The following is a 12,246-nucleotide window of genomic DNA, read 5'->3' as shown; positions in this document are numbered from 1 at the left end:
AGCCAAGAGCTATTGTCAGTCCTGGGGCTGAGCACTCCTAAAAGTCACATGGTAGAATCCCCCGTTTTCAAGAGAGACCTGTTTTAGACAGACAACATATAATAAACAGCAATAAACAACATAAAAAGCAGTTTGAAACAATATAAAATAAAGTAAAATACGAAAAACAAGAACAGATTTGCTTAGATTTTTCAAATGACCTTATCAAATGTTTAAATCCCTTAAAGAAATCTTGAAAACTTGAATAATGTCGGATATTTTCACACCTTCACCGTCCTTGGACTCAGAGCCAGCTACGGTCGGGCTAATGTTTACCTTTATTTTTTCTATGCTTTTAAGAAATAAAAAAAAACCAACTCATTAGTGGTTTGTTTTATTGAATTATAACAGGTGTGAACACGATTATAATGTTGACTGTTGTTTGCGATCATTATGAAATAATGTGAAATATTATAATGTGTTTAACATACTTCTCTGTCCAACAAAGTTCAGTCTGGTCCTCTGGACGGTTTCTTTTTGTTGAAAGGTTTCCTCGTTCATCCAAAAGACTTCATCAGTCCAAGGAGCCACAACAAAATCAGTCTTATAAACAGCACCTTCTCATAGTGGGTCAACCAGTTTGATGGTGCTCAGATGGTTCTGGAGTCCACCCTCTCCCCCACTGACTAATCTGAGGCAGTCATGGCCAGAGTGGTTCAAAACCTCCTGATTCTTGTTCAGTCATTCAGGTAGAAAGATCCAACCAAGTTCAGTCAGGTCCTCTGGACACCGTTTATCTGCTCCGTCATGGGAACAATAAACATGTAACGTGATGTAAAGTCTTATAAAATATTATTGACATGTATCACTGAAATATTTGTGACTCGAGTTGTTTGAGGACGACAGAAACTGCTTTGATCTGTAATTCCTGCTACCTTCCCATTTGGGTCAGGATTAAACCATTTCTACCAAACTGAGATCATCCAAAGAGCTGCAACAAGTAAGTTTCCACAGAACCCCGCTTCAAAAGATCTAAACCAGGGGTGTCAAACCCACTTACAGAAGGGGGACAAAATGCAAACCTTTTTCAAACTAAGGGCCAGTTTCAGAATCTACATTAACTCAAGTTAGATACTCAACATCTTTTCTTCGTCACAGGTTTCTCAACAAGAGTTTGATTGGTCTCATTTGACGTTCTCTGTTTTTTCTTTTGACATCATAATCAAAGATTACTGAAAACATTTCAAGTGAAAAAAGTATTTCACGTTTGAAATAACATCTTGGGGGCCAGATAAGATGTCACCAAGGGCCACATTTGGCCCCTGGGCCTTGAGTTTGACACATATGATCTTAACTATCCATCCATCATCCTGCTTCTTCCTGTTCAGGTCCTGGGGGTCACTGGTGCCCATATCCAGCAGTCACTGTGCGAGGGGCGGGGGACACCTTGGACTGGTCTCCAGTCCATCACAGGGACACAAAGAGACAAACAACCATTCACTCTCTCACTCACACCTAGAGACAATTTAGAGTTACCAATCAGACTAGTGTTTTTGGTCTGTGGGAGGAAACTGGAGCACCCGGAGAAAACTCACGCATGCACAGAGAGAACATGCAAACTCCACCCAGAAAGGCCCCAATCAGGATTCAATCCAGCAACCTTCTTGCTGAGAGCCGACAGCTCTACCAACTGCACCACCGTGCCACCGATCTAAACTATCACTTTATCTAAACATGTAGTATAATCTGCATCAAATACTGTCTTCATAACCTAAAGATACATGACTAATATTTTATTCATATTTTAGTCACGGCAGGACATTTTCCCACTCGGACAAAAACTGAACAACGCAGAAGTGAAATGTCAAATCCACCAAACGTGTCTCTTTCCACTGGTGGCATTTAGAGACGTCCATGTGAGATGAATTGTTTCCAGCATCATTTCCCCGTCATTAACTTGTCTATGACTGGTGTGGGTGAAGCAGGTGTGATTTAAAACAGTCCACCCATAACAGAAATCTATGAAACAATCACAGGACAGAGGCAGTGTGAATGTTGTTTATTAGTTTGTGTTTTTACTGAGGTGTAAACAACATTAATCATTTCCAGTACAAGGCTTTTCCAGCTGGCTATAAATAGATTTACTAAAACTGAATCTGAGATGGTTTGAGGCACAAACGTCAGTTTTATTTCAGGATGGGCTTGTGAAGGATGTGAGGAGGAGGCAGAATAACAGGACTCTCTTATGCGTCCCCATGACTCAGTGAGACTACCCGTAATAATAAGGGTTAAATAAAAATTAAAATAATAAACAAAGAATGGAGAAGCAAATATTTTTACTACAATGTAGTTGTTGCAGTTGTGCTGCCATCTTGTGGCTGCAGAGCAGAATGAAGTTCATGCTTCTCTGGAGAAAAAAAAAAAGACAAAAGGTAATTGTAATAATTTTGTCTACATTTTTTGCTTTTCTCCTACCCAGATTGATTTCTATTGACTGATTATGTGAGACAGAGAATAAATGGATAGTTAGGTTTCTTATAACAGCGATTGTGATTTTAATGTGCGACTGTATGTATGTGTGACCCATCACACTAATGTAAGTTGTAGGTTTGCAGTTTGAGCAGCTCATTAGAAGATCATATTTATTTCTTGCCACTGACATGCAAAAGGTGGGCTTGATTGTTTTTGCCTGTGCTGGTGCATGTTTTTGTGTCTGTTAGCAAAACAATCTCATGAACCACTGGACAGATTTTAATGAAACTCTCAAAGTAATCATTGGGTGCACATCTACAGCTGCTTAACTTTAGCAGTCAATCCAATTCAAGATGGCCACCCCAGCCAACTGACCTTAGAAAACACAAAAGCACTTTGGTAACAGTTTTTGTGCTCTATAAATAAAGATGACTTGACCCACTCAGTCAAATGTAAAGAAGTACCAGTTTCCACAGCATCACATCTTGTTGATGACTCTGTCAGCCTGTCTCTTCTCAGCACTGATGACCCAGACCCCGGGCCTGTGGTCGAGGACTTCACTGAATGGTGTGAGTCTTCCTTTTAAAAGTTAAATGTTTCTAAGACAAAAAGATGGTCACAGATTTTAGCAAAGGCTCTTCAGTTGCTGCCCCTGTCAGTGGTGGCTGGCCAGTAAGGGGCGCTAGGGTGCCGCCCCACCACTCACGTCACTCACCATATTACGTTGAAGACATAAAAAATTAAATAAAAAGAAATAATCAAATAAAAATATTCCAAAATATATGTATATATATTTTAGTTGTGTAAGATAAATATTTTATAGTTAATGATGAGTAAAGTTGTTTATTTCAAAAACATTGTCTGATTAGTGATGTTTTACCGCCCTGAGGGGGTTAAAATCTTTGCCCATAGACTCTCGTTAAATATTGTACATGCGCAGTAGCTCCCCTTCCAATTCAAGAGATAGGAAGATTCTGGGCGCACTACTCCTGCGCCCAGAATACGGGCACATGGTACAGATCGTGCTTCCGGTCACGGAACAGATTATTTTTGTTTTGGTCCCGAAACAGATCGTGTGGTGACACTCATATCCAGGCTATGTTGTAGATAGGCTTTAAGCCGTTGAAAGCTCTTTATCTAACGCCCATGTTGCCATTTCTGACTGATATGTCTCTCAACTTTTAGATATCTCTGTTTGTGAAAAAAACCTTCAGCTGACTGTGTATTCTAAAAGTTGGAACTGGTGAGTTTGTTTGTTTGTTTTGGGAGCTAGCATGCTAGCGCTAGCCTCCAGGTTATTGTATTGGGATCTGGGCTAAATCAGTGCTATTGCTAACAGTTATTTGAATGTACTTATAGAAAAAATATTTATCAAACATTAATACTTCTCTATACTAAATGTCTCTGATGGCATTGTTCTACTATTTCTGAACTCCTGAATTTGTATTGATTTGGATAATGAAAAATAAGCCATATATGTGTGTGTGTGTGTATGTGTATATATATATATATATATATATATGTGTGTGTGTGTGTGTGTGTGTGTGTGTGTGTGTGTGTGTGTGTGTGTGTGTGTGTGTGTGTGTGTGTGTGGGCAGCACGGTGGCGCAACTGGTAGAGCTGCTGCCTCCCAGCGAGCAGGTCCCTGGTTCAAACCCCGGTCCAGGGGCCTTTCTGGGTGGAGTTTGCATGTTCTCTCCGTGCATGCGTGGGTTTTCTCCGGGGACTCCGGTTTCCTCCCACAGTCCAAAAACTTGCATGTTAGGCTGATTGGTAACTCTAAATTGTCCCTAGGTGTGAGTGAGAGAGTGAATGGTTGTTTGTCTCGTTTGTCTCTGTGTGTCCCTGTGATGGACTTGCGACCCGTCCAGGGTGTCCCCCGCCCCTCGCACAGTGATTGCTGGACATGGGCACCAGCGACCCCCGTGACCCAAAATGGAATAAGCGGGTAAAGAAAATGGATGGATGGATGGATATATATGTGTGTGTGTGTGTGTGTATATATATATATATATATGTGTATGTATATATGTATATCTATATATATATATATGTATGTATATGTATGTACGTATGTATGTATTTATGTATGTATGTACATATGTGTCTATTTTGGAGTTATAGCCCACCCTGGAGAAAATACCACCAGCCGTCACTGGCTCCTGTGGTCATCAAGAGTGAAGCTGTTGAGGTGGTGCAACAATATAAATATCTGGGAACTGTTCTTGATGATAAACTGATCTTTGACCCCCATGTGAACTCACTTTGTAAGATGGCCCATCAAAGAATGTATTTTATCAGAAGCTCTGTGATTTTAATGTTGTTTATACTTTTATGAGAATGTTTTATTCATGTTTTATTGTGTCTCTATTAACACTTTCAACTTCGTCTGTTGGGTAGGACTTTTAATGTGTAAAAACATGAACAAACTCTCAGGGATTGTCAGGATGTGCAGCAGAACTGCTGGCATAGCCCTGTAAAACATCACTGACCTACACAAGGCAAGGTCAGTGAACAAGGCCAGGCCGATTCTGGCAGATCCTGATCATCCACTTCATGGTGAGTTCAGGTTGCTTCCATCTGGATGCAGGTATCTGCTGCCCAAAGCAGGCTTCTCGCCGAACAATGATGATTTCTGTATTGTTATTTTAATGTCTTAATGTCTTGTCTAGTATGGATGTTTTGTGTGTCTACTGACTGTGAAACAAAAAGCCTCTTGGGGATAATAAAGATTCTTGTACTTGAACTTGAAGATTGACGTGGTAGTAGCTGAGAGTCATTCACTACACATACGTTTGGCTCTAACAGAACATGCTGTATGAGATGTCACCTCGTTTTTGAGGTTTGACTAAAACTCTTCCATTTTTCAACATATGATCAGTTTCAATTCCATCATGAAAGGTGATACACTCCATTAAGGTATGCTAAGCTGCATACTGACAGACAAGGCATAAAGTTTAAACTGTTCCCGTCTTCTTTGTGATCATGATACATTGTCGTTTCTCTAAGAAATGTTTATATTAGATGTTCACAGGGCGCAGGCCCCCTCACACTTGATGTGGTACTGTCTGAGGTATTCCCTGAGCTGGGGGGGCAGTGGCAGTCGGTCCATGCCCTGGTACGTGGTGCAGCTGCAGATCAGAGCCCTGCACAGATGCTGAAGGGAGAAGGGAAAGGTCCTTGGCAATGGCCTGGAGAGCAGAGGCTCAAAGAAGAGGCAGGTGGCCGGGTCGCTGTAGTGTCTCAGGAGTCCTGTCACGCTCGGGTCCCGGTACATGCATGGGTCACGCACGTCAAAGCTGAAACGCTTTCCATTCTGCTCGATGCGTGCGTGCAGGGAGCGGCTGTAGCGCCGAAAGCTGACCGAGAACAGAAACTCATCCTGGGCAGAGTCTCGGAGAAGAAACGTTCCCTCCGGCTGACCCTCCAGCAGCTCTTCAGCCTCAAAACGGTTCAACACACCCCAGTAGCACGGACTGTTGTTGATCTGGAGGAGGTCAGGGACCAGGATGTAGTCAGTGTGATCACAGCTGCCCTCTGCATCCCCACAATGACACGAAGGGTCCCAGTCCTCCAGGGTGGTGCTTCCAGGTCCTGCTGAGCAGCAGATGTCCTCCCAGGAGATGGGCGTTTGTAGCAGGGAGTTAGAGGAGGAGATGCTGGGCTTCAAAGGAGCCTCCATGTCTTTCAGGGTGCTCGGAGGAGTAACTTGATTCTTTATAAGGTGCCAACATTTGGCCAGTTCAGACTTGGGTGAGAATGGACACTTGTCCTGCATGAGCTCTGAGACGTGGATCTTACGTTTGGACCAGAAGAGCACGGAGAAAGGCCCTGAGGAGCCAGGTGTGTGGTGATAATGGTGATGATGGTGAGAGCGCAGAGGCAAACACTGACCCACAGCATCCTGGAACTTCTGTCGCAGGGAGCGCCGGGACAAGGCCTTGCGGCAGACCCCATCGAAGTCCGCAGCCGTCAGGGCTTCCCCAAGAGCGCTGCAGCTGCACTTCCTCTCTCGACGTCGCCTTGAACATGACGTCGAGCGCACACCCAGCTCCTCCAAACCGTTTGCTTCCAGGTCTCCAGGACTTGACCCGTTGCGAGAGCTTCGGGAGCGCTTCTTCCCTCGCCAGTTGTAGCTGTCTGCGCTCCAGCTGCGGAGGCCAGATTTGGGACGAGTGTCTGTTCCCCGGGTCTTCTTCTCAGACATGTCTGCTTCTCTTCTTTCTCTGCAAAACATTTCAGAGTCAAGCTTCATTTGGTGTGCCAGTACACCGTAGTATAAAACTACACGTGCAGACAAAACTTTTATATCATCAACGTGTATTTTGTACTAGCCCTCCTGCTACCATTGGGTCACAGTAACCCATCAGAAATCATCAGCTAAGTCTTGTTGGGGTTTTTTGACCCAAGGGCAGCAGAAGGGCGAGAGACACCGTGTCCTAGTGTTGCTGGATGGATTTTAGATTTCCTTGTTGATAGATCTCAGTGTGTCAGGGTAAATAGTTCTATGTCATATGAGACATTTTCTTCTACTGGTTTTCCTCAAGGCTGCGTTCTTTCTCCCCTGCTGTACATCCTGTACACCAATGATTGCAGGAGTCTGTACATGAACAGACACATTCTGAAATTTGCAGATGACACTGTCATTGTCAGCCTGTTACGGAGAGAGGATGACTCACCTGGCCAGGTAGTGGAGGATTTTATTATGTGGTGTGATAATTCCTATCTGAAATTAAATGTCTCGAAAACCAAAGATATGTGTATAGATTTTAGAAATAAGTCCAGTCCAGCACGTTCAGTTCTCATAAAAAATGAAGCTGTGGAGAGTGTTTCATCCAATAAATATCTGGGAGTTGTCACTGACAAGAAGCTGACATTCAGTGAAAGCACAGATAAGGTTAACAAAAAAGCTCATTAAAGACTTCACTTCCTCCGCAAATTGAATAAGTTTGGAGTGGTTTGGTGGTTTGGTGGCACCAAACCAGGTGGTTTCACCTGGTTTGGTGTCTATCAACAGGAGACAAGAACAGGATGCAACAAATTGTAAAAGTAGCAGGCAAAATTATAGGAGTTAGATTGCCTGATTTAAAAGCCACTCTTTTAAAGAGAGTCCTACAAAAGGCAGAACACGTTATTAACTCTCCAAATCACCCTCTCCATGACGACTTTGAGCTCCTTCCATCTGGGAAGAGATTCAGGCAGCCCAAATCAAGAACAAATAAATGGAAAAACTTTTTTATCAGCCAGGCCATTGTTCAGATAAACTGTAAATGTAACCGGGCTTGATGTTGTCGTTCAGCCTGTTTTATTGATATTTGTACATGGACTTTTTCTTTAATTATTGTTTGCCAATTTTGTGGTGTGATTGTTATGTATGTTTTAATATTCTCGCCACCTTGCTGCAAGGAAATTTTCCCTAAGGGGACAACAAAAGTGATGATGATGATGAGAGTCCCTGCCTTCACTTGTTGAGATTTGAAGCTGCAACTGCCTTCAAGCATGAATTAACCAGTTATAACTAAACATACTAGAAAATAGAAACTATGCTAGAAAATTCTCAGAGAATTGCAATAAGGGCAATGTTCTGTTCATTTGAATGGTGGTGGCAGGACTTAAATCTTGTACTGGGACCACCCTGTGGGACCACTCCACTTTCAACTGCTGGTTTCTGTAATGTGTCCAGTATTTCTTTACGTTTATGATTCATACAGACTTTAACTGGCAAAACATAAAACTGCAATAAAAAGAAATGACAGATGTTAATACAAAATGCAAAAACAGTAGAAGTTTAGTCATGTGCTTGAGTAAACTATAAAAATACCAGTTTTTATATAAATTTATATGTAGCAATTTATTCTATTTAATTGAAGCATAAATACAGAAATATTTTGTAAAGAACAATAAAATCATTCAAGCAGTGTAAAGAGTCTGTACCATCAGAACATAATGACTCATGTGCATCATTTTCATAGTTTTCATTGTGTTTTTCAATGACTGTGTATAAAAAGGTTTAATTTCATTATATTTGATGTACAAGAAGCATAAAAAGATTCAATAAAACCAGACAAAGTATCATATTTTTGGTGAACAGTTTAGAACCCAAAATTGCAGTCGGAAAAACTCTGAGAATAGCTCAGGAGTAAAAATAGAAAAAAACAAATCAAACATTATTAAACATTATTAATATTAAACAAAGCAAAAAACCTGACGTGACAGATGACACACAAGGAAATGTCTGGGAATACACGGAGGACGCAAACAGGACTCAGCTTTACAGCTTAATGCCAGGACGAGGAAGTGAAGACAAGAGACTGTAACAGGACACTAACGAGGGAAAAATAACAAACACCTGGGGAGACGATGAGGAGCAGGTGAGAGGAGGAGGAGCAGGAGTTGAGGAGACAAACACAGGGGAGAACTCTAACGAGGTTAAATCAGGTGCTCTGCACAGATTCTTCTTGTTGAAACGTTTCGTCTTTCATCCAACAAACTTCAGTCTGAGGTGCTGTATTCAGCTCAGTCTCTTAAATAGCACCTTCTCAGAGTGGATCAACCAGTTTTGCTGCTGACAACCAAAACCAGCTGATCACATGCTCAAGAAGGACCATCAGCCTAACAATGGATCATTAGCACACTGATGGCTGTTTACTGTTCACAGAGGGCTGAGTGATACTAGCAATCACAGCATTGTAAGAGGGGGACAGTTGAACCCGGACGCCTCCACCCCTGTTTAATGATGGACGATTTCTTTTCACAAAGATGGCCTCCTTTACTCCTCTCTCAAACCATCGTTCCTCTCTGTCCAGGATGTGAACATCTTCATCCCTGAAAGAGTGACCGCTGGCCTGGAGATGAGTGTAGACCTCAGAGTCCTGGCCTGATGATGTTGATCTTCTGTGCTGGTCCATCCTTTTGGCCAGTGGCTGTTTAGTTTCCCCGATGTAAGACTGATCACCCTCCTGACACTGAACAGCATACACAACATTACTCTGTTTGTGCCGGGGGACTGGATCTTTGGGATGAACCAGTCTTTAATGTATTTTGGGGTTTAAAAGCCACTGGGACGTTGTGTTTAGAAAATAAACGTCTCAGTTTCTCTGAAACTCCTCAACATACCTGATCCAGTGAGTCGGTGGTGTCCCGCTCTCTTTACTGCCTCCTCCATGTACAGGTTGGCAACAATAGGTCACTGAGGCGAAACATGTCAACAAAGAAGAATGCACTCAGAGGACCTGACTCAACTTGTTAGATCGCCCACATCGTTGAAATTAACTCGCCAGTAGACACAAAGAACTGTCAGTGTCTCGGTTCATGTTCAAGCCAGTAAAGAACTGGACAAGAAGATTAATCTCCAGCCTCTTGGAAAAATTGTTTTCCTTATGGAATAAAATTACTTCAAAAATAAAATAAAATAATATGTTAATAAAGTAAATTAAATTAAATAAACAATCATCAGAGTTTTCATCTCCATACAAAAATGTCATACAGATTTGGAATTTGTGTTGGCGTGATCTTAAAGAAACATGAGCTTTTTTTATTAATTATACAACTTGTAATTTATTTTAATTCATAATTTTATGACGAGGTGAAGCTGAAAATGACAAAAGTAGCTGAGTTACCATGATCTTTGTCACCACGGCCCAGAGACAACTTCTTGGAGCAGCAGAAACAATTAAAAGACGTTATTACTTCCCGCTGACAAAAGGCACGAGGCAGGCAGTGCTTGTGTCTGTCTGCGTGTGTGCACGTGCTTCTGTTAGCGAAATATCTCGTGAACCACTGGGCAGATTTTAAAGAAACTCAATCATCACGTTCATCTTGAACTGATGGAAGTATAACGGCAGCCACGGCTGATCAGCCTGAGCAAACAGAGAAATAACTTTAAATCAGAGTATTTCCAGATATTGAACATAACTTCTGGTGAATTCTTTGAGCACTAACAGATGAAAACATCTCAGAAGATCTAACAGAATCACTCAAAACTGTTGTGACTCCATCACTTCTTAACATGATTTTTAAAAATAGTTTATTTGTGCAATGCCAGTCTATTAAATTTGTAACATTAGTGCACATTTATGACAATAAATTCATAAAACGTCAGTAACTATAAACCCATTTTTTCTTCACTACAAACAGTTAGATCTTCTGTCTTGCTGAATGTGCCACACATACTTATTGTAGACAGCACATAAAAAGATACTTGAGGTGTTTCAATTCATAAAAGCAAATCTAAAAACAAAAATCTTACTTTATGTAAACACGAGTACGCTTTAACTATTTAATCCAAAACTTGTAGACTTATTTTATCTCTTTCTCCTATAGGTCTTCAGATCATTTTTATTGTCTCACAAAACTACACACCTTTCTGTTCACTTAGATAAGTTTATTTTCCTCCAAGTTGATTCGTGGGCTGGAAAGCCTAATTGTTTCCAAAGCCTCATGAATCAGTCTGCAGTCGTGCTTTAATCACACACAACTGTCTTTTAGCACTTCCTGCTACTAACTCTGTAAAGTTTCATTAAAGGGGTGATCTTACCTTCCAAGCAGTGTCAGAAGCAGCGCTCCATTTCACCTCCAGCTGATGTCTGCCCTTCAGAGGGTGGAGGTGACCCGCCTGCAGCTTTGTGTCCTCGAACAGACGGCAGACTGGTCTGCTTCCTTTATCGTGATGATGCTGGGTTCCCTGAGGGAGCAGCCGTTTCCTCTCAGCCAGGGCTGGGTCTGAATGAATGGAGGTGGAGTGGGGTTGAGTGGACAGAAACAGGACGGGTGGGGGTGCCGGTGGGGAGGGCAGTCTCAGATTAATGGCAGGGAGACCTCTACTCTGTCCTCTACTCCCTTTACACATTTATTGACAAATCCCATGTCCAAAAAAAGAACATAATCAAACCAGAAAGGTCATTTTTGTACACAAAGTGAAGTCTCTTTGCTCGAGTTGTCCAACTTCGGTAGGAAAGATGAACTTAAAGGAATTTCTTATAGTCCGATCAGGTTCTGTCATTTAGTTTGTGTGAATGCTCAATCAGAACTCACACCAATGCTTTCCTGTTTGAATGTTCCTGCTTTGTTTTTCTCAATATAAATACTTCTTTTTATACTTTGTGCTATTTTAGTCATTCATACTCCAAATGTTCTGCTTATTTTTCCATGGAACTACATGGAAATCTTTTCAGTTCCATCAAAAATATGCTGCAGAAGAATCTGATGACATCAGAGAGACTTCTCTGATTTTGTCTTCTTATGCTACTTTTAGTTTTTAGTTTTTATTTGCCATTTCTCTATTTTTAGCAAACAATCAGCTACTTTTAGCATTTTGTTAGACTTTTGATACTTTTAGCTAGTGTTGTAGTCAAGACCACCTAACCCGAGACCAAGTCAAGACCAAGACATCAAATAAAATAAACAAAATATAACATTTTCTTTTTAAATATTTTTTATAAAAGTTACATAATGCAACTTTGTTTGCTTTTGAATGAATATATCAGCTTTTATAAATTTTCAAAGCTACATAACAAATAAATCAGACATTCAGTGCCTAACTTCATGTGATTCTACAATAAAATTACACAACAGTTAAACTGGAAGAAGTTTCATCACATGTCAAGACTTAAAAAACTGAAGTGGCCAAACACTCTTCATAAGTCTGAGCTCAACACCAAGGATAACCATAAAGTTGCACAGTGGTTTCAATAAAGTAGTAGATATACACCTAAAAAAGTTATATTAATAGATATTAGTTACAAGTATATTCTTTGTGATTTAAATAGATGAATTTTATAACTGATGATATGGCAG

At 41.1% G+C, this 12,246-nt stretch overlaps 1 protein-coding gene across 1 annotated transcript; it reads right to left on the bottom strand.

Moving 5' to 3' along the window:
• Window positions 1-5,479: 5,479 nt before the first annotated feature.
• On the bottom strand, window positions 5,480-11,042 carry socs4 (suppressor of cytokine signaling 4). Its single transcript, XM_037697706.1, has 2 exons — window positions 10,988-11,042; window positions 5,480-6,677 (listed from the first exon to the last, which is right to left on the bottom strand). Exon 2 carries the CDS (start codon window positions 6,656-6,658, stop codon window positions 5,480-5,482), a length of 1,179 nt encoding a protein of 392 aa, XP_037553634.1. The 5' UTR covers window positions 6,659-6,677; window positions 10,988-11,042.
• Between the last annotated feature and the right edge of the window lie 1,204 nt (window positions 11,043-12,246).

The sequence above is a fragment of the Nematolebias whitei genome, chromosome 2 (assembly GCF_014905685.2).
Source record: "Nematolebias whitei isolate Nwh7 chromosome 2, NemWhi1, whole genome shotgun sequence".
Lineage (NCBI taxonomy): Eukaryota > Metazoa > Chordata > Actinopteri > Cyprinodontiformes > Rivulidae > Nematolebias > Nematolebias whitei.
Note: the sequence above shows the minus strand (reverse complement) of the source record. Positions and strands in the feature narration are given on the sequence as shown.